This window comes from Pholcus phalangioides, unplaced genomic scaffold (genome assembly GCF_987345545.1).
Source record: "Pholcus phalangioides strain wild (caught in Gottingen) unplaced genomic scaffold, Ppha-v1.0 ptg000041l_1, whole genome shotgun sequence".
Taxonomy (NCBI): Eukaryota; Metazoa; Arthropoda; class Arachnida; order Araneae; family Pholcidae; genus Pholcus; species Pholcus phalangioides.
In genome coordinates this window covers 80,528-103,834 of record NW_028301627.1, presented here as the reverse complement: position 1 = coordinate 103,834, position 23,307 = coordinate 80,528, and the positions used below count along the sequence as shown (strand labels likewise).

At 35.9% G+C, this 23,307-nt stretch overlaps 1 protein-coding gene across 8 annotated transcripts in view; it reads left to right on the top strand.

The window, feature by feature from the left end:
- LOC149065008 (uncharacterized) overlaps nucleotides 1–23,307 on the top strand; it is a 112,426-nt gene that overhangs the window by 18,167 nt on the left and 70,952 nt on the right. The window contains exon 2 of one of the 8 annotated variants that reach the window (XM_089254347.1): nucleotides 7,486–13,992. The exons of the other annotated variants lie outside the window; for them this stretch is intronic. Within the exon in view, the coding sequence (XP_089110473.1) occupies nucleotides 7,486–9,128 (1,643 nt within the window). The 3' untranslated portion in view covers nucleotides 9,129–13,992. Of the gene's footprint in view, nucleotides 1–7,485; nucleotides 13,993–23,307 lie in introns of those variants that run through there. 8 annotated transcript variants of the gene reach the window in all.

The window sequence follows — 23,307 nt, the reverse complement described above, 5'->3', positions numbered from 1 at the left end:
TAATTATTTAGCAAATAAACATTAAGTGATTGAGGAAAAACTGGAGTAATAAATAGTTTTTGACTGAACTTGTTTTAATAACTAAAATTTGGTTTTTTTATGCATGAATAGAGACAGGAATATGTGTAGCCATGGCTCACTCCATTTAACGAGTCACTCCACTTACGAGGTCATATATTTGGTCTCCGAAGAGTGACTTCCTAACACAGAGATGGCGTTTTAATTTACCTGGGTCTTGAGAATTCAAAATAATTTGGGTCCCTCTAGAAAAAAAATCTTGAAAAAAGTATGCCCTATTCCCCCATAATTCACTGGTATCTCTACGAATTTTTTCCCAGCATGCCCCAGGTCTGATCACCTGCTTATATCTCTTCGTTGAGACAGAGTAGCGGGCCATGTTCTGGGTAGGAGAAGGACGTATCTCTGTGAATCAAATAATTCATTTCTAAAAATATTTTCTATCCAGATGTTCATGCACTTTCATTGTCTACTAGTTGGAAAAGAAGCCCATTAATGAGAACTTAACATATGGAATGTAGCACATATAACAAATCTAAAGCAAATATACAGTTGATCACCCTTATAATGTTCCCATTCAGAACATTTTTCCACTTAGCACAACTGATTTTCATGGTCCCAACTTTAAGTGATTCTTGTTAAGATTTCCCGTTTTAACTGTTTTCCTGCTTATAACTTTTTTATGACGGTTTTCTGAAAAACGTTATAAGCAGGATCCACTGTAATTGAAAGTTTGAGGTACACATTTATATATTTACTAATAGATTGATTTATTAATTCCCTTCTGATTGATTTTCCATTTCTTTAAAAAAATCTTAGCTCTTTCAATATTATCTTCTGATTTAAATTTGAAAAGCAAATGAGATTTTCTCTCTCTCAGACACTTATCTTCCGATTCTTTATTGATATGAGCAAGGATTTCATACAAATCTTTTTGAAGCGATTTCCTGGTAGAATGATTTTATTTTCCCTCCCTGATGGTCCACCGCTCCATCTGTCGCTATTTAACTGCCACATATTTTCACACCTGAATACTGGAGCTATGTCAGATTTGTGTTGGTAAAACTTAAGTGTGTTTGTGTGCCCAGCATTTAGTGTGTTTTGTGTTCAGTAGGTGGTGGCATCTATTTAGAGCCACAACTAGATATTTTCTCAAACAGGGAAACACGCATTTTGGCATTCTGTGTAATGTAGGAGGAGTTATAAAGGGTGAATGCTGCGCCTCTTCTAGTCCAGAGCCCAGGGGCACCAGACCTGCCTGCTCTCCCCCCCCCCCCACGGCCCTGCATGTATCCTCCAAATTGGTAATGCATGGATTTGAAATTTGATGTATACATATTTGTGTTGTAGGTTTGTGTGATTGTCATGGCAAAACCAGAGGCTTTTCAAAGGTATAGCAGACTCAAAATTGGAAAACCTTAGAAAATCAGTTTTAGCCGGTTACCATTGTACAATCACGGGTTCCAAACCTGGATTTTCACCAAAGGCAAAATCTGGGGGTATGGGGCCCGAGCCCCCCCCCCCCCCCCCAGAAAATGAAAAATTTAAAATATTTTTGTAGAAAAATAAAATATTGGAAAAATACAGTCTGTCGGGTTCATTTTCAATGACAGATTGAAACACTCATAAGCACTGCCACTTTTATATATAATACTTGGTTTAATCCTAACTTTTCACAATAAGCATTATACTATTGACATGTCCTCCTCGCTTACAGCGAGCCTTTGAAATTACTTCCGAAGTCCACAGGAGCCACTCTCTAACTGAAAACACACCACGCTTCTCTTTCCTCTTCTCCGTTGAGGACCTTTCCCACCCACACTTTCTAATCCCATCATCCTCCTTCCGATGGGGAAAATCCTTACATTACCCCCTTCCTAAGCGTGAAATATACATAACATATTTTAAAAGACAATCTGGTTACATACATTGATACGGATAATAGAAACTAGGATATGATCAAATAAAATGATACTGATAGCAATAAATATTTACATAATTTTCAATAAAAAGCAGGTAACCATTAATGTTCATTATTTTAGTTCACACAGTTCATTCTGTTCGTAAACGTGATATCACGTCTGCGCTTACATTGTTTGTCCCTGGCTTGTCCGCTTCCAGGTGCTGTGATGATGGCCAGCCAGATTGAGTTTTTGTTCTGCCCTGCTAATGGCGTAATTGGAGCTGTCTGAGACTTCATTCTTTCCTCTCAACTGGCAAGCTTCACATGCAAATACAAAATTCCTCCATATCCTTGACGATCAGATCCCAATAAAATGAGTATCAGATTCATTTGTTTTTTAGCAATCTTATGTGTCCCTCAAAATAAGTTTTATGGGCCCTTCTCAAAAAACTTCTAATTTTTTTTATTTTTCTTTTGGTAAAACGAACCCCCATTTTCTCTTTGTGGAAGAGCAAAAAGTCCGCCGTTTCCTCCCTTACCCTTCGCTGCTGACTCCCATTCAGCAACCAGTGGGTCGCTAATGTTTTTAGTTCTTCGAAATTCTTCTTGTGGGGTGACGGTGTACTCTGTTTATGTTTTTCCCTCTCATCCACTCCTTTATCTCTCCCACCTTGCATTTTGTTGTTCATTATATCCTTTTTCACAGCTGCAAACTTTTGGGCCTTCACTTCCCCTTTGAGTAAGCTGATAATTTGTGGATGCAATATGGCCTCCTCACTTATGTGGGGTGTAATAGCGCACAAGATAGCTCTGTGGTGGACTACACTTGTTTTGTCCGTTATGGGAATAGCCAGATTGATGTGTCTCAAACCTGCCAAAATAGGCTTTTCAAATGCAGGTTTCAAGTATGTCTTTGCTTTAGATTCTGTCTTGTGGCGAGGAACCAAATCTTCTCTTAAGACAGAAATTTGGCAACCTGAATCAATCAATGCATTCACAATTTTTCTCTCAATGCTAACTTTCATTCTCTTCAATGCAGTGATAGATTGGATATATCCTGAATCCTGCCTAATATAGTCACTGATACCGATTCCTGTTACTGAAAACGTTTCTGGATCTTGTGGTACACTTTCCGTTTCTATCTAGTTGACTCTAGTATCCAAATTACCTGTTCTTATATTACTTATCTCAACTCTGTTCGTATTTTCAGGACAGTTTCTTATTTACATGGAAGCTTGACGAACAAATGAAACAACCTTCCTCTCGAAGTGGCTTCTGATCAGAATATTTCTTTCCATGGTCACGCTCACGAAAATATCTATTCTGTTGGTCCCCAAAGCAGAATGTTTAGCACTGTTCTGCGACGAGCCCTCAATTGACTGGAAATGTTCTGCAGTAAAAATTCCTCCAAATTGTTCTGTGACGTACGTCACAGATTTTGGCACATTCTGCTTTGGGGCTGTTGGTTATCATTATATCCTTTGTCAGAAAAATATTTCATTTCCTGAATATGAACCACTGTTATTCGTCGCACTTGTTTAATTATCTTTATTACACTATTTCTTTCTCGAATTTGACTGCATCTAACCAATTGTCTGTTTGTTCCAACTGTATATAGGTTCTGATGTTCCGGGACAGGTTTTCTTTAATTTTATCAACGATGACCAATTGTTTCAGATCCTCAAACATGCTAACTTCCCTCGACTTGAGGTATAAATCTACAACTGTTTCCACCCTGACCACATATTGACAATACGTTTCCACCACTTTCCTTTTCATGGTATCTAGCTTCTTTTTATGTTCAATGGGAGTGATTCGAAATTCCTTCAAAACCATCTATCTCTTTGATTCTGTTGTAATAATCTAAATCGGGTTCTGCCTGTCTCAGACTTATGCATCCAGCCTTCCCTTTCAAAGTACATAGTATAATTTTCCCATGGTATTCCTCCGGAACCTCATACAACTTCAACATTGTTTCTGCTTGATGAAAGAAAAAAGGCCAATCCTCTATGTTTTCCGTCTCCTCAGGCATTGCACCTTTCATTAAATTCAAATACCCAATAAAATCATTATTGCCACGTGTTCAACGTCTTTCATTATGTTTTACTCTTTCTACCTCTAATTCGTGGTTTCTTGCTTCTCGCTCTGTTCTTTCATCGATAATACTATTTAGTAATAATTCCTTCACAAATTCTGGTTCATAATGAGGGCTTTTCATGATTAGCTCTTTCAAATCCACAACCTTTGCATCTTTGGGGACTTCCACCCGTAACTCATCTGTTAAAATCAGCAGGTTCTCTTTCCATCCCCTGGCAAAGACAGCCATTTTTAATATTTTTCTTTTTTTTAAATCTATCGAATGAAACTACAGTATGAAAATAGTTCAGTTTCGCCTAACAAAGAAAACGTTACCGCTCACCTCCTCAGTATAGGCGAAAGTCCTGATGCTCGTACGTTTCTGCCGATGGCCGAGCTTTCATATAACTATTCCGATGCCTTGAGACATTGGTGACCACCAAATGTGTCATCAGCTACTCCAAGTGATCAGTTCTGATCCTTCTCTGCTCTCAACTGTTTTAACGATGATTTATTCCTGCAATCACCTTCACACAAAGTAGTCAGTTTCCATTTCTTTTCATTCAGTATAGTTCTACTGACCGCACTGCTGACACCACTATGTCGGGTCTGTTTTCAATGTCAGATTGAAACAATCGTAAGCACTGCCACTTTTATATATAATAAAACAAAGAGCCAAAAAAAACTGGTACAGGCATGCGTATGCAAATACAGATTTATGTAACCAATCAGAGTACAGCGCTGCGGTTGGCAACGGACATATAACACAACAAGTGTCTGGCATAGTTGTTGGATCGGTTACTGCTGCTACAATGGCAGGTTATCAAGATTTAAGTGAGTTTGAACATGGTGTTATAGTTGGCGTACGAGAGATGGGACATAGCATCTCTGAGGTAGCGATGAAATTTCGATTTTCACGTACGACCATTTCACGAGTGTACCGTGAATATCGGGAATCCAGTAAAAAAATTAAATCTACGACATCGCTGTGGCCGGAAAAAGATCATGCAAGAACGGGACTGATGAGAGTCATTAAACGTGACAGACGTGCAACCCTTCCGCAAATTGCTGCAGATTTCAATGCTGGGCCATCAACAAGTGTCAGCGTGCGAACCATTCAACGAAACATCATCGATATGGGCTTTCAGGGCCGAAGGCCCACTCGTGTACCCTTGATGACTGCACGACACAAAGCTTTACGCCTAGCCTGGGCCTGACAACACCAACATTGGACTGTTGAGGACTGGAAACACGTTGCCTAGTCTGACGAGTCTCGGTTCCAATTGCTTCGAGCTGATGGACGTGTACGGGTATGGCGACAACCTCATGAATCCGCGGACTCTACATGTCAACAGGGGACTGTTCAAGCTGGTGGAGGCTCTGTGATGGTATAAGGCGAGTGCAGTTGGCGTGATATGGGACCCCTGATATGTCTAGATACGACTCTGACAGGTACGTAAGCATCTTGTCCGATCACCTGCACCCATTCATGTCCATTGTTCATTCCGACGCACTTGGACAATTTCAGCAGGACAATGCAACACCACACGTCCAGAATTGCTACAAAATGGCTCCAGGAACACTCTTCTGACTTTAGACACTTCCGCTGGCCACCTAAATCCCCAAACATGAACATTATTGAACATATCTGGGATGCCTTGCAACGTGCTGTTCAGAAGCGATCTCCACCCCCTCTTACTCCTACAGATTTATGGACAGCCCTGCAGGATTCATGGTGTCAATTACCTCCAGCACTACTTCAGACATTAGTCGAGTCCGTGCCACGTCGTGTTGCAGCAATTCTGCGTGCTCGCGGGGGCCCTACATGATATTAGGCAGGTGGACCAGTTTTTTTGGCTCTTCAGTGTACTTGGTATAATCGTAACTTTTCACAATAAACATTATACTATTAACATGTCCTCCTTGCTTATAGCGAGCCTTTGAAATTATCTCCTGAGTCCACAGGAGCCACTCTGTAACTGAAAACACACCAAGCTTCTCTTTCCTCTTCTCTGTAGAGGGCCTTTCTCCCCCCACCCACGCTTTCTAATCCATCACGATCCTTCCCGATGGGGGAAAACCTTACACAGTCTTATACTATGTTAATTAAAAATTCTTTTTGAGCATTAATGACAGGACAGACCTGTAGCCAGGAATTTCGTTCTTGAGGGGGGGGGGCGGCACTTTCATTTCTGGGAGAGGGACCAAAGAGAAAGAACAATAGATTTAGCCATCTTTTTCCCTTGTTTCAGTCATTTTCTCACATTTTGGGGGGGGGGGGGGAAACCCTCCCCGATATGGCCTTGATTAGTGACCCACAATTTCTGTGGAAGAAATCCTACTGCCCCTCCAAAAGCCGATTCTTCATACACACCAGTGATTTTTGCGATGAGATGTGGTGACTACCACATAGCAGATAGATGATAAAACTGTGGGTATTCGAGGTAGAGTTTTTACAGATTTACTTGTTTTCTTTTCTGAACAATCGCAGAAAATATTTTACACTTTGAAAAGGCATACCAAATCCTTTGCGATTTTTCAAAAAATGTGCATTTGCAATCTTGTAAGAACAAGGCAAATTTACGCAGTATAGACAGCTGTCTGAATGCTCGCAGATAGCCGCAAAAGTACCATAATTTCTGATATATAATTGGAGGGGAGAAAATCTGCAGAGGAGTAAAAACTCTGACATTCTTTTTGAAAATCCTGTACATGGCCCCTCATTAAGGGAAACTAAATATCTTTAATAACCTGCATGTATATTCTAGAAACCTTGCAGCATGTATATTAGTGCAATACAGTACAGTATACAAAGTGTTTGTACTACTTTTTCAAGGTCGTGCGATCGTAATTGACTGAAAAGAAGAAAAAATGTTGTGGAGGTTTTCTCCTCTAATCTTTTTCATCTTGGAACTAAGAAAGAATGCGTAAACCAAATTTTTATGCGTCCTTTCCCGAAATTTTGGGTATTTGACGTGTTATAGCGTGCCAATGGCATCTTTGCTAACAAGGTTTAATTGTAATTCAACTGTTTAATTCTGTTCAATTTAATAACTGTTCAATTCAAAATCTAGAGAAAAGTTATGAAAGTATATCAAAAAGTAACGAGCAACGCTCCTTTTCCTCATCTCTGCTGTTCCCAACTTTCCTCTGATTTTTCAATGCAAATATATCTGCCAATGCAGCCGTTTGGAAACATGGAATTTTTGTTTTTGTTGGCTTCTGAAGAGACTGGGCAACAACTTTCTAATTGTAAATTAGAGAACGGGGGCTGTTTAAGAATTTGTATATATATATTTGAATTTATGATGCTGTATTTCCACTCTTGACACTGATACAGAGTGATTTATGAATACATTTTGAGAATTTTTTTAAATTAGAACCACACCTCTAATGCAAACGGCTGAATTACGACTTAAAAAACACCCTGTATAATAAAATTTATAAGTATATTAAAATTTTCACTTATAAATCTTAAATTATTTTAGCCCCAAGAAAGGTCAGTGCAAGTTCACATTCTGCACAGAAAACTGTTCCTCCCATAGAAACAACTTGTAAATCCACATCTACAGCAATCGCAAATGAAATCTCAAAGAACGAACCAGTCTCTAAGCCATCTTCTGAAGGCATGGTGAAACCAGTTCCAAATGTACTGTCAGTGAAAAAAAAGAAAACAAGTCGACCTATGAAAAAATACTATGTTTCAGATACTAATTCTGATGATGATAGCGATGATGGAGCTACTGCTACTGATTCACATATAGAAGAATCGGGAAATGACCATGGCAATAAATCAAAACAGAAAAATGGGATGAAATGCCCTCATTGTTCATACATTGCTCAAGGCACTAAACGTTTAGAACAGCACGTCTTTCGAATGCATGCCAAAGATGTTACTTACAGATGTAAAGTATGTGATTTCACATGCAAATATAATAGAGAGTATTATTTGCATATGAAAACCCATTTTCAAGGTCCTCCATTCACCTGTGAAACATGTGACTATACATGTGATAGCATACAGTTCTTATTATCACATCGTATGAGACATACCGATGAAAGACCATTCAAATGTGACAAATGTGATCATAGGTGTAGAACTAAAGCCAATCTGGTCACTCATATGCGCTGTCATACAGGGGAAAAGCCATATCAGTGTGAGTATTGTGAGAGAAGATTTGCCATGAAAGCCTGTCTTGATCAACATGTTGCTATTCACAGCGATGACCGTCCTTTTCTCTGTGACACATGTGGCTTTAGTACAAAATACCAGTCTCACCTAATTTCCCACAAACGAATTCATACTGGAGATGTTTATAGGTGTCATTTTCCTAATTGTGAGTATAGTACTCCTATAAAATGTCAGTTGGGATCACACTATCGCATTCATACAGGTGAACGTTCTCATGTGTGCACAATATGTAGTAAAGCATTCATAGTAAAGAGTCACCTTGTGAGACACGAACGTATTCATTTGAATGAAAAACCCTTCAAGTGTGATCACTGTGATTTTTGTAGTTCGCGTAGCGATAAGCTAAAAGAACACCTTCGGAAGTATCATGGGGAAAATACTGCAACAAAAATACTATGTAGACCTAGAAAACCACGGCTTGATTATAAGCCCAATGCACATACTCCTCTGAATAAAAATCTACCTATTGAAACTGAAAACCAGCTCCAACAACAGCCTCAGCAACATTTGGAACATCAGACAGCTGTCTCTGCTATTGAACCATTTCCTACTGCTGCACCGTCAGTTGTCTATAGCTATGAAACATCTCACCAAGACACCCATGCTGCAGTAACATTACAACAATTGGAAGCTGCTGAGCCCGATTGTCAGGTTGCAATTATGGAGCAAAAACATCCCCATGGCCATCTTGATGTTGCTTCCCCTCCACCATCAGGTGTTCCTGTCATGATGTCAGATGAAAACGGAGTGAACATTGTAGCAATAAACTCTGAGGATGGAGCAAACGTTGGTCAGCCATCAGAATTAAGCCCACGTGTCATTTGTTTGAAGCGTAAACGTGTCATTTGTTTGAAGCGTAAACGTGTCATTTGTCTAAAGCGTGTACGTACCGTTCCTTTGAAGAGCGCACATGTTGTTCATGTGAAGAGTGAACTATGAATTTCATGTAATATTTTGTTACAGGGAAGTTGTTTGGTAAAAAATCAGGCCTGAATTTTTCAGAGGAATATATTTCTGGAAGGAAGAGTAAACTTTAACATCCCTGTGCATATCTTTTTTTTTACTCGTACTTTGTAAAATATGATGCAGTAAAACCTGTCTTTAACGGAATCGCAAGGGGCCGAGATTTTTTCTTTTCAACACAGGTTTTCGCTTAATACAGGTTCAATCAGGCCCGTAGCCAGAAATTTCATTTGATGGGGGGGACCAAAGTGATAGAACAATAGATTTGGCCATCTTTTTTTCCCTTTTTTTGGTCATTTTCTTGCATTTTGGGAAAAATGCAAGGAGGCCAGGCCCCCCCTATTCCCCCCCCCCTGCTGTGACCTTGGGTTCAATTGAAATGTGTAAAATTAGGTAATGATCTAATATGTAATTGAAATAAAATTAAAATAAATTTACTAAAATTATTTACATTAATTTAAATTTACATGAAATAAAGTAATATAAATTATTTACTAAGTATTTATAGGCTTTCACAGCATCTGTATAAAACTTCACCTCTTCACTGTTCATCTGAATTGACATTTACGTTCTTTTTTACTTTTCTGAAATTTTTAATGAGGGTGTCAATATCTGTCATGTCAGGTTCAGTTTGTACACTGTCGTCTATGTTTATGTAATCCTCAGCTCCAGAGCCCTAACTAGGATTTTTGTTGGGGGGGGGGGGGTCATGTTGCCCTTGTCCACTTTGAAATTAGATGATTTGCACCCCTAAATTTTGCAACCTGGGCAATAATACCCCTGCCTTCCTTCAATTCCGATCGTGCTCAGCACTGCGATAATAGAAAGCATTAAATTTTGTGAGTCTTGCATATCATTTAAAAATGCCACCCTTACACTGATTTCTCGTAGAAAGCATGCTTTTCCCAAAAAAATTGTTACAACTGTACCACTACAAATGGCTTTTTAAAACCATAGCATCAAGTATGAAAATGTATTTTGCTAATTCTAAGGATTGGTGAAGTAGAACTTACATTGGCAAGAAAGAATTGCATAAAAAATTTTGATAGAACTCTTTAACATTTTGTATGATCCTTTGGTATATTGGTCGTGGAACACAGTCCACGTAGAAGGGCAGAATTTTCCTTTCCGTTTCCACGTCAGACAGGTTCCATTTAATCCAGGTTTTTTAGTGTGTATTTTGGCATTGAATTCACGGGACCAAGATATTTTCCCGTTAAGGGCAGGTTTCCGCTTAATACAGGTTCCGTTAAAGATAGGTTTTACTGTATATTTTAGTATAATTATGCTATTTATATGTTTAAGTAGTTTTTTAGTAAATATTTGGGAGCAAAGCAAACACCTACTTGTGACCTAAACGTTTTTCCGATTCTGTATTGATTGTTTGTTCACTATCAAATTTGAAATTTATTTCTTTTATTTTTTTTTAAATAAATTTTTGAAATACAATGAATGAATATAAATCATTACTTACAATTGTGCAGATTATTATTTTTGCAACTGAAGATGCAGATGCAAGAACTAGATACCTCCACTTTTTTCTGATTTTCACTTTTTCCTATAAGGGGAAAAAGTCCTCCATCAATCAGTGCAAGAACCATACAGTTCCAAGCGACGGCTATAAAAATATAAAGGAAAAGGAGCTGTACTGGTGTCTCATATGGTGCAAGAAACACCCATTTTAAACAACTGTTTTAAAATGATTCATGATTGTTTTATAAAATTAATATGTACTAAGAGAGCCCCGCAGTGAATGTGTTAATTGAAACAAATCATGTTAATATCATTAAGAATGCATATTTTCATATCAACTAACTGCTTTTTTCTCCTAATTGCTCAAATTCAACATCAATGAATAAACTACGAACTACAAGCAAAAAATACAAACACAAAAAATATCTGTTTATGTAACATGAAAGGTCATTGAGCCCAAATTAACTTCATAGATTAACATTTTTTTAATAGAGAAAAGTGATTTTATTCATGAGTGCCCCCCCCCCGCATTGTTGCTTAATAGTTTACACATTTTTATTCTTTTGCAGATGTAATTTGTTTTGGTAAAAAAATAAACAAACTCAAAATTTTAGCCACATTAATATTTATGTTGGTACAACATCTATTATTATTTTGGACCGGCAATTAGAGCAAAGAATTCAAGGCTTTATACAAAAAATAATTCCTCTGTTTTTAATCAGGAGAACCCTTGTGTCACATTGTAATGCACTGAAAATACTTGGTGCAGTTTAGCTAAGTGCTTAGTTCAACTCCCTATATTTTTCTGCAATTTTTTTCATGCACAAAATCTAGAAATAAAGCAGTTTCCATTTTGCGCTGTATCTAGAGACTAAGTTTGAGTCTATTTATCCCCAAAGATCTTCTATACTTTTAATCGTTAACTTTACCACATATCAGCAACATGCATACCATACTAGTCTACTTTTACATCAATGTCATTGAAGTTATGTAAAGAAAAACAATTTAAATTTTTTGATTTAAATTGCAGCACCCTGTGTGCTAGTTACTTTTAATGTGATAGTACAGTTTTAATGTGTTAATAAAGTTTTTGAATATCTACCAGGATTTTATTGCTAAGGCTGGCCAAAGAATTCCAGTGTTGTATGGGAGGGAAAAAATAAGACAGCTCCACATTATTATTTTTTTTAAAGTGCTTTTTGTTTGCCCTGGAAAAATTTACAAAACTGGAGCTGTCTGGTTCTTGCACCCATCTCTTTAATTTTAAAGCACAAACAGATGTTTGCTAATATTTAAAATGGATGTAGGTACTGATTGCATGCATTAAATGAATAATGATATGAGACACTGATTGTGTGGTGCAAATGTTTACTCATTATAAAGAAAAAGGACATGCTGTCTTAAGGCAGGGATTACATTATAAAATCCCTTTTATAAAACTTGAAAAATCCAACCGATAAAGCTAATAGGTTACATTCGAGCAAATGCAACCTATAATCTTATTGGTTGAAATTTTTAAAATTTTATAAAAGAACTTTTAGAAAACTTTTGTGTAATCCCGGCCTAAAACAAGTTTTATTAGTTTAATCAAATATATATATACTAATTAAATATTGGTAATACTGCGTCTTTGTTTGTATTGTTGAAATGTATTGAAAAAAATCTAATAACTAAAGTAGTTAAAAAAAATTTGTCTCTATTATATCCAAAGATTTGAGATGGGTTTATTTGCATGTTTTTATGTACAATGATACCTTAGCTGACGGAGATAATTCATTGTGGAATCGCATTTGTTAGCTGGAACTTGATTTCCCATGGGTTTCTATGGAAAAGCGTTTAAGGAGGTCTCAGCTTTGAACATGGTGAAAAAGTATGGTCTAATGGAAATGCTAAATATACTTTTAACCATTGATTTATTTAAAATTTTTTACACGTGTTCTTGATTGTATATGCTATCCTATGTCATTGCAAAGTTTTACAAACCTCTGATACTTAATTTTTTGAAAATTTTTAAAAAAATACATTAAAAACAGGTTGTGGGAATGATAAAATATCATGACATCAATGTAGTTGAATAAAAATTGGTTCAAAATATATAAAGGAAACTGTTCAGTTCATGAAATGAAGCAGAAGGTTCAGATTTCATTGATTGACAGTTTGTCTGAACTGAAGTTTCCTTTATTTTGAATCAGTTATTCAATTACATTGCAGGCATGGTATTTTATCATGCCCGCAAACTGTTTTTTTTTTTTTTTTTTTAAATTTACAAAAAGTTAAGTAGCAGAGATATGTGAAACTTTATATAGGACAGCACATACAATTAAGAGTGTGTAAAAAATTTGAAATAAATCGATGGTTAAATAGTATTTTTAATGGTATTTCTATTAGAGCATAGTTTTTCATCTTAAAAGGTACAAGACTTCTGATCTGCCCAAAATTTGAAGATAAGTTTTTTCTTTAAACACCAAGGAGCGCTATAATAAAGACAAAACCTGGCCGAAAATGAACAGCTTCCAAATTATATAAATGAAAATTGATAGAAAGATGACATACTGAAAATCTTTTTTTATTTTACACTATGTACACAGCCAACTGTTCTAAGACAATAAAGTCAAATTCATAGATCCCATCCATTTGTAATTTGCTCAGCTCAGATCTGTCTCTAGCACATGGAAAAGATAAGCTTCTAGAAGTCCATATTGTTTAGTTTGATGTTAAGAGTCTTGCACTGAAAACATAGGTTCCCCCCCCCCCCATGCATTTTTCTCTACACATTAATCTTTCATTTTATATGAAATGCTTTGCAAACCTTCAAAAAGCAAAATGGAGGTATATGTGAAAAAAGACTGAGTTGGACATTAGTTAATCGGGCTTGAGTGACTATAACCCAAAGAAATAAAAACACGAAAGTGTCTGCATCTGCGGTAGACATCTTACATGGAGTCTGTTGGATCTTTTCCCTGCTATGAGGAGTTATCTTATATAGATGTTATCTTTCCTCTTCGTGACATCGAGAGAGACAGCCATCAAGATTCAATAACCTCTGAGGATATATCTATGACTATTTTTTTTGTTGTATTTTTATTTCAATTTTTTAATAAAAAATTTGGAAATCAATATACTGATATGGATCGGAATTTTCAAAATCTTAATTTTTAGATTAAGCATACACAATTTCAATATTCAGTTAATTTCTCAAGACACTGTATTTTTTAATTTATATCATTATGTAAGTTTGTTGGTGTGATCCTTCATTCTATGTATGTATATATGTATTGCTTACATGTTTCTCTTTATCTCTGTGAGTGCTACCCCCTCTTGTTGTGAATAAACAAAACTACCACTGCCTCTTTCATGTCTAAAGGTAATTTTTTTGTGCTGAATATTAATACATTATATTTAAAGACTGCTGTAGTACAGTAGTACAACTTTTGGTTTATAAACGTCTTGGTTTGTATATAATGTGATTTGAACAACAAAAAATGATGTTGCATATTAACTAATCCTGGTTTACAAATATGTGAAATGATATAAATCCCAGAAGAAGCATACTTCACAAGTCTGAGATTACAATTTTTTTCAATGGAATTTGGTTGAAGACATATATATCTGAATAAAATTCTTGCCATCAAATACGGCTCCTGTCATCCAGCCCATGGATCAGGAGGTAATTTCAAACTTTTAAGCTCTGAAGAAAAGAAAAATTATTTTACCATCCTATAATTGCATAGCTTTTATTTATAAAGCTTTGCAGCAATTGATTGTCTTACAGAACAATCAATTTGGCTTGGCATATATTTTGTGGCCAAATAGTGTTGTAAGCTGGGTAGATGATGCATATGCACGGAAATCATATTTTGCCCTTGCATTGCCTTCATTTCATTTGCATTTTATCTCTTCCGAATTATGGTAGTATTTTCAGCGTTAGTTTAATAATAATCACATTGGTTATGCACAGGAGCAGAAGAATGAAAGTTCACATTAAAAATCTTCAGAGTACCAGGAATGAATTCATTTTATGTTGATTACAAATCAACATAAAATTAATTCATTGGGAAAACTTATTTTGGTTTGCAAACAATTCAATTTTTACAAACAGACTTCAGGAACAAATTAAGTTGGTACTCCAATAGTTCACTGCATTTAAAAATCTGTTTCTGTACTTCTACAAACTATCGAATGCATTAAAAAAAGACAGTAAATGCTATTTTATGTGCTGCATCATCAAACAAGTTTTATTTTTTTGGAATGAGTTATACAGCTGCAAAATTTTTTTGTTAATTTCAATTTTCTTCACATGCCTAAAATATATTTTTAATACTAGAAGGACCACACCGGTGATTTCCACTATTTATTTTTATTTTCTTGCTCAAATTTCATGATGAACAAGGTCCAGGGCTGTAACTAGTCTGGGATGAGGCCCTACAATAAAATGTACACTTATTTTGCATATTTCTTAGAAATCTTGATAGTTTCTTGTGTTAAATAATTTGCAAGAGAGACTTTCTTTCAAAATATTTTTGTATTCAGCTTTTTTTTTCAATTTTTGAGAAAAAATAATTTACACAAAGTTGATTCACATCCAGACAGAAGAAGTCATAGCTATCCATTCCTCAAACTTTTTTTTGTCTGTTCTGAAATCGCCTGGGTATTTTGCACTAATCAGTTTTAACATTCTTTGACACTGGACCGGCCGCCAGGGTGGCATCCCCCACAGTGTAACATATAGTTATCAAAGGCTTAGGTACTGTGTCATGGACTTCATAACCCGAGGGGCACATCAATCACATCCAGACAGTTTACACAATATTCTGTTTAGTCTGCTTCTTTTTTTTATGCTTTATGCTGCATCTTTGAACTTCTCAAATCTTTATTTTATTTTCGAGTGAGTTGATACTGAAAAGTGATCTTCACATCGATGCTGTTTAGAGAATCACCGCTGCTGTGCACCTGTTGTGTTAGCTTTGGGCAACTTTAGAAAGAATTACCTTTGACCTTTGAAGACCGGACACACCCCGCTTCCCATCTCATAGAGATATCAAAGCGTTCCCGAAGGGTGGGTGTATCCGGAAAGTTTTATTATAAAAACAAAACATTGTCGCCTCATACGAAGGCAACCAAGAAAAAAAAAAAAAAAAAAAAAAAAATATATATATATATATATATATATATATATATATATATATGAAGACGATCGTCAATCTAAAATCATATAACAGGTGATTAAACTCTAAACATAAAACGCCAATCGACAATCGAAATTATAAAGAAGATTATGCGATGATAGCCCTCCCATAAGAATCTTGCCATCGTCAGTTAATCGAATGATTGTCAATAATCTAAATCTAATGATTGATTGTCAATAATAAATATAAAATTTCGAATCGCAGAGTAAATCAGCTAATCACAGCCATCCATTGTCCAGCTCCCACATATCAGTTCGATTGTCGGTATCGGTCTTCAGTAGTGAATCGGTCTAGTATCGGTCCGCCGTCGTCTAGGCCGCAAGTTGTAAATAATCGCCTGGCTGCCGCTCTCTCGCGAGGGCGGGTGCGTGACGTCAGTAACTCCTCTGAGTCTTGGCCGCAAATCGTACTGTCTCAACTGACTGCTGCACTCCCTTGATGGCACATACGTCGGGTCGGTGCCTCCTCTCGGTTCACGTGCTCCTCTGGTTTTGTCGTGCATATGGTGAACGTTCTGCTCCAGAAACCTGACAAGACCTATGAGGCGGTGAAAGTTCGTAGGACTACGAAGGGTCCTTATCTTCCAGGCTAAGGTATAAGACTCTGGCATCTTACCAAAGTGGAACTGAGCCGTCATTGGACACTGCGTCACATAGTGCCAGAGAGATCCAGAAGCTCCACAATTACAAGCAGAGTGAGTTGAGCGCTTAAACCGTTCGAAATAAACCGGAAATGGACCGTGCTCTGTTACCACTATTATCTTTTCTCTGGGCCAAACATAATGGTGCCAACGGACCCGTCGTTGGACTTTATAGGCGTCTTTGGCCGCATTAGAATTCCAACTACATTGCCACGTCTTCAACAGATCCTCACGCAATAAGCGTTGAGCAAAGCTCCTTGGCCATGGGTGTTCACCTGGAGTTTGAAGATTAGCGGCTTCCTTAGCAAGTTGGTCAGCTTGCTCGTTGCCAGCTACTCCAGAGTGCGCTTTCACCCAGGCCAACCGTATTCTTGGATTCCCACACAGGATGCGACGAATCTCTCTGACGTTGTAATACGGTGAACGTGGATTTTTTATGGCCCACAGACTAGATGCACTGTCTGAAAATATGAGCACTGGATGCTGTTCGGATTGCGCCCATTACCGTATATACTCATGTATAAGCCGAGTTTTTTTGTGGGAAAATTCGTTCCTCAAGTGGGGGGGGGGGGGTCCGGCTTATACTCGGGTCAGTTTTTGATGAGAAAATATCGACCCCGCACAATCAGTAGTTATTTTTGTAGCAGTGTTCGAGAAACTGGCATTATTGGTGTGGGATACGTTCAAACCCCCGAAAATGTCAAAGACGAGGCAAAGAAATCAAAAACATCATTGAATTTGATAGCAGGTGGGCTAACGTCGATTGTAAAGCCTTATGTAAGCATCAACAAGCCTTTCAAAGACTGTTTGAGGAATTTGTGGATCGAATGAATGAGTTCCGATGATAAAGAACCCACAAAAGGTGGTGCCTTGAAGAAACCTGACATTGGGTACATGAGGCGTGGAATTCTGTCTCCACCGAAATTATCATCCGATCCTTCAAAAAGTGTTGCATCAGCAATGCGATGGACGGAACTGAAGATGATATCCTCTTTGAAAGTGACAATGGCCATGACAGCGTACCCATCATAGGGGCGATGCCGCACCCTCTATGATGATCTGATGGATTACGATGAGCTTGGAGACTCAGAAGAAACGGTTTAAAAAATTTGAATCGTTTTCTGTTGTAAATTTCCGTAAGCTATTCATTTTGCATGGAAATATAAGCATTTTTTTTCTCTGAAATGCACAGATTTTTTGGGGTTGGCTTATACACAGGTTTTCAATTTATTGCGGTTTTGGTGGTCCTGAAGTAGGGGGGTCAGCTTATACACGAGTATATACGGTAATTCCAAGAAAAAGTGAGGGGATTGAAATCAGGGTGGGCAGGTTTTTGACACATGGCAGTTTTTATCAGTTTAAACCGCTGTTTAAACTGTCACATCAAAAACCTCAAATATTGCTTTTCGATATAAAAATTCCCATTGGAAATGCACACGTTAATTGCATGTAATGTTTAAGGTGACCATGTTATACAAAGAATAAATATTTAATATGATTCTAAAATAATTGTCTACTCTCTACAAAATTATTTTGCACAATATAAATATATTTTTTTTCCTTATCAAATATACAATTTGAATAAAGCATAGCATAAACACTAAAAGGGAAAACTGGAATGATTTGAGACATTCTTTGATTCAAAATGATTCTTGACCTGCCAAAATTTCAACTGCTTATATATGTGTGCATTGATATAAACCATCTGCTGTACTCGTTTTACAGCAGATAAGAGTTTGAAAAAAGGTTTATTACATCATATATGTATGGTGATTTCTGTTATTAAATTATCTAGATAACCACTGATACTTAAAACGATACTCTTGTTGTGCGTAACATTGAAATATATCTAGCGATAAAAATTCTAAATTGTAGGACTAAAATGTCATTTAATTTGGCAATGCTAGCTTGTATATGTCAAACTTGGTTTATTCTTACTTTTGCACTATGATATGGTACATTTACTAGCATTTATAATGCAATGATTTTCCAATTGAAGCTGTATTCAAACGTGCAAAACAAATGCTTTGGATATCAAGTCTTGTCAGCTTTGCTTTGGTTGAAAATACTCTTTAAAGCTCTGTGAATTTATACACCCTGATCTAAGAAATTTTTAGGTGAAAATAAATGAGTTTAATTAGTGCATTAACAGATGCTGCATGAGAATTTTTATATGGAATAAAATTTTGGGCAGATCAGAAAATTTAAAATATCAAAATATATATTTTTCCTCAGTAATTATAATTCTGAATATAAAACCCTTTAATATAAATAAAAGTAAGTATTTTGTTATTTAACATATCTAACAAGTTAACAAAAACTATTTGACATCATTGACAGTAAGATTTTGATAGTTTTAATACCGAGTTAGTTTCTGGGGTCAAAAACCTAACCCTGATGCCCTATCATACATATTTAGAATAAACAGCTCTATTCTACTTAGCAAATTGAATACAGGTAATGAGTAGCTTAGATAAATAAACCATAAAATTATATTTTATATGTTCTAGACTCTTATGTTGAAAAATTCAAAATTGCAAATTATAATTATTTTATTTTAATTATTGTAATAAATTAATATTTAAAAATAAAACATTGTAATATGCCAAAAAGTAAGTTTTTCATCATGTTGTACACCTATTGTGTTCAAAACATTATCAAAAGGCATTCGTTTAGGTTTTTGATGGTTTAAACCAGTTTTTGACACTTGTCATGTGAAAAACCCAACCCTGATTGAAATTAAAGGCATGTAAAACGGAATATATATATATAGAGAAATTTTTTCTCCCTCAAACACAACTGCATAGAGTGTCATTTGATTTGTCGCCCTCTATTTTTTGAGCCAATCAACTTTTTTCTCCCACTTTTTCACATTCTCTTCCATTTTCCCAATCATGATGTAAAGAGTCAAAATTAGAAGTAATATGTGTATATACCTGTTATATGTATACATATGTTACACAACCTGACAAAGTTATTTCTACTCGATATTCATGAAGACAACATATGAAAGTGGTGTGCCCTAAAGCACAATGAGAAGAGAAAAAGGCATTTCGAAACAATTAGTTCAGTACCCTTAACAGCATGGTTATTTCAGCCAGCATCTGAAACTACAGAATCCATAGCCGGGAATAACAAAAAAAAAAAAGTTACTTTTTTTCTTTATGGATCTTATTTATTATTAGAACCCGAAGTTTAGGCACTAAAAGTGGTTGAAATAGGCACTAAAGAAAAGCCTTTATAATTTATGGAAGGAAGAAAAAAAAAAACAAACTAAGGTATTAAGGAAACAGTTATTTTCCGGATATTATGCCGAGGCGAGCTCGGAAAGAAAAGTCATTACGTCTCTGCCGGGACACGAACCCAGGCCCTCTTGCATACCATGATGACTTTTCTTTCCGAGCTCGCCTCGGCATAATATCCGGAAAATAACTGTTTCCTTGATATCTCTGGCTGAGAAAGAAGCCATCTATATCTCTCTAAGGTATTAAGGTTCCAAAAACTAGCTGAAAAATTGGTTGCATTTAATCCCCCTCCTGCTTTAATTATTGTTTACAATAACTGCATTATTATTCAAGTTAAACAGATTTCAAGCCTAAAATAAAATATTAGACCCTCAGGATTAAGCTAATTCCAGGACTATCATTACCAGACTCGAAGCTTGTAGAGAAAATGATCTGCGGGGTTATAATGCTCCTTCAAGTTGCAAATACTTCTTGTTTATTTGTTGTATTATTTTGAATAGTCATTATCATTTGTACACTTGACACATAGCTACATTGCTCTATTGTGGTATAAAAGTTTTTTTTTTATATTGCCCCATATGCAGGACTCCCTCAAGCGTGGGGCCTTGTGTGACAATAACTGTTGCACACCCCTGAGGGTGACTCTGGTCAGTTTAATTAAATACCAAATATGTATGTAAAAATAAATAGCCATTGTTGCTTGCAGTGCATTTCTGGTTGCAAAAAACAAAATCAGAACATGGGCCCCCAAAGCCCTGTCTGCTCCTACCCCACTTGTGCGAGCCATGACGTTAACTGATGACCTCTTGAGACAGTCATACAATGCAGTCCAATGCCTGATCGAGACCTATTATCTGAAGCATGTGGAGAAGCAAAAATGTTTCATTTTCTTCTTTTCTAACATGGGTTGCATTCATCTGAAACTAAATCATTCACGTCTAACACGATCCGGTCGAAGCTAAGTTAATGCAATCTGTCAGATTACTTATTCACTTTTAAATGGGGCAGTGGAGGAGGGGGCGGCTTTCTGATGAGATAATTAATATTGATTGTGTTGGAAAATTTAAAAAAGAGCAATTATTTTGTTCTCAATGTTCAAAATATCCAAGTCTTACAGATTATGGCCTTTAAAATTCACTAATATATTTAAAAATGTGTTAAAATAGGCCTCTATGGCAGGAAAGTTTTAAAAAAGGCATTTTTACCAAAAAAAGACATGACATTTTGCCTAAAGTTCCGGGCTCTATAATAAATATAAATCAGTTATAAATTTACAGTGAACCTTTGCTACACTACAATCATACTCAATATATATTATAACGGAGGAAATTATCATAAAAGAAAGTATGTGGTTATACGGAATTTTCATTGTAAATTTTTCTTATACAGGCTGCATAGTTAACTCCTTGCACAGCAAATTACTGGCGAGCCGTTGATCCTAGAATAATACTTCCAAATTGTAAAGTAAGTTAATAATGTGTAGACCTCATGGACACATCATTCATGCTGCAAGTTCAGGGCTCCCACTTGTCCTACTTTTCAGTAAAATGTCTTACTTTCCTCGATTTTGTCCTACTTTTCAGTAAAATGTCTTACTTTCCTCGATTTTGTCCTACTTTTCAGTAAAATGTCTTACTTTCCTCGATTTTGTCCTACTTTTTTACCAAATCATATCAACAAAATTCATGTAATTGATTTTAATTGAGGGGGGGATAATCTATTTTTGGTATTCTGACCGTGTTGATTTGATAACGCTCATCTGACTTTACTCTGATTAGAAGACGACTTGTCAACAATCACCAAATTAATTTATTTACAAAAATTCACACACACAAAAAGACAACATGTTATTTACACTGACTCGCAACCACTGTATATTTTTTCTTCTTTTGGTCGCTTGGCACGCGTAATCGGCATAGTCACTTTTAACGCCAAGCGTTGGCGAAACTCCGCCACATATTTATTGGCAAATATTAAAAATGTTGTAGATTGCAATTAATAATTCTGCCAAAGCAGAAATTGTATCATTTATAATTTTTAAGGTGTATATGGACCATTTGATTTATTAATTTTTAATTTGCTTATATAGGTTGGGGTTCAACAAGTAGACCAGCGGTCATTAAAAACTGTCTGGATGGGAAAAATCATTTTGTATTTATTACTTCATTGTAACTAACATTTGTCATTTAAAATTATGGTGCACATTTCATGTAAAGGTGGAACAACATTTTGCATTACAAAGCAGGTGGATACATAGGCTTATTCTAGGTTTGGTGATTCTGATGATACCCAATAGCATTATATTATATTATTTCTTCTGTATTTTTTTTAGGACATGCAGAGGCATAAACAATGTTTACAAAGCTCTGCAAAGAGCTAGAAATGAAAGTTCTTCATGTGTCAAAAACAATGACAATGGCATTGAACAGTAAAATTTAAAAAAAAAATCCCTTTAAAAAAGGATAGACAACGCAGTAAAACCATCCAGTTCACTTTGATTTATATACATCAGACCTTGTAATTTACTCATTTTTCACTGTACTGTTGAAAGTGGTCTTGAAGGAGCATCATATATTCTTAGAAAATTGTCTTCATAACTGTCGAAGAGAGTTGACGGACTGGACTGTGGAAGACCCCAAAAAAGAATAATATATATTGTGAGAGACAGAAAAGAATTATTTGTGTTTCGACCAACAATTGCTTTTGTAACCAAGTCATTTCTGTCATTTTGCTTTGGTTTGAGTCAATCTTACACAATACTGAAATAGTGCTATGAAACAAAGAAAAAAAAAATTAATTTAAATGAAAAAAAAGTTTTTTTCCCAATGATTCTTTTTTATTATAACACGATTATGGTGTCTAAGGTGGTATCCTTCCCATTACTACTGTTTAGTCTGTTTTTTTTTTTCCTACTTTTTCTGATTTTTTGAGCGAGAGCCCTGCAAGTTGTATAGTTATTAAAATAGAAAAAATATTAACTTTTTATACAAACATGCTGTTCTCAGAAGTCCAATTTTAAAGTTGTTGCCCTGTGTCTCCTGAGGCCAACAAAAAAATTCCATATTTCAGACTGCAATATTCACTGAGATATTTGAACTTTAAAAATTGCTGAAAAACTCAAAAGGAATGGTATAAATGAGGTAAAGAACATTGCCCATTGGGGTATGCCAATTCTAATTAGCTTGATTTAAATCATGATTAAAATCAATTGATTTTTTTTTTAAATTACTGATTTAAATCAAAAAATTTAAATTTTGTTTTTCTTTTACATAACTTTGATAATATTGAAGTACAGGGTGATCAGCGAATAAGCCCTTATTTCAAAATTAAATATCTCTACAACAAAGATCAATAGAATTATGCGGTAAACGGTACGTTTATTAGCAAAACTGTAAGAATGTTGTACAGAAATTTCGAAAATTTAGTTTTTTTTTTTAAATTTTTTAAAATTAAAAAAAAAAAACAAAACTGGAGATTTTGGGGTTCCGAAAATCGTCATTTGTGTGAAGAGAAACCACTGCATTCGCCTAAAGTTGCTGCAGTACGCGCCAGAGGCATTATCGGCCCCCTTCTTCGTGCGAGAAACGATTACTACTGAATGTTACGTTACA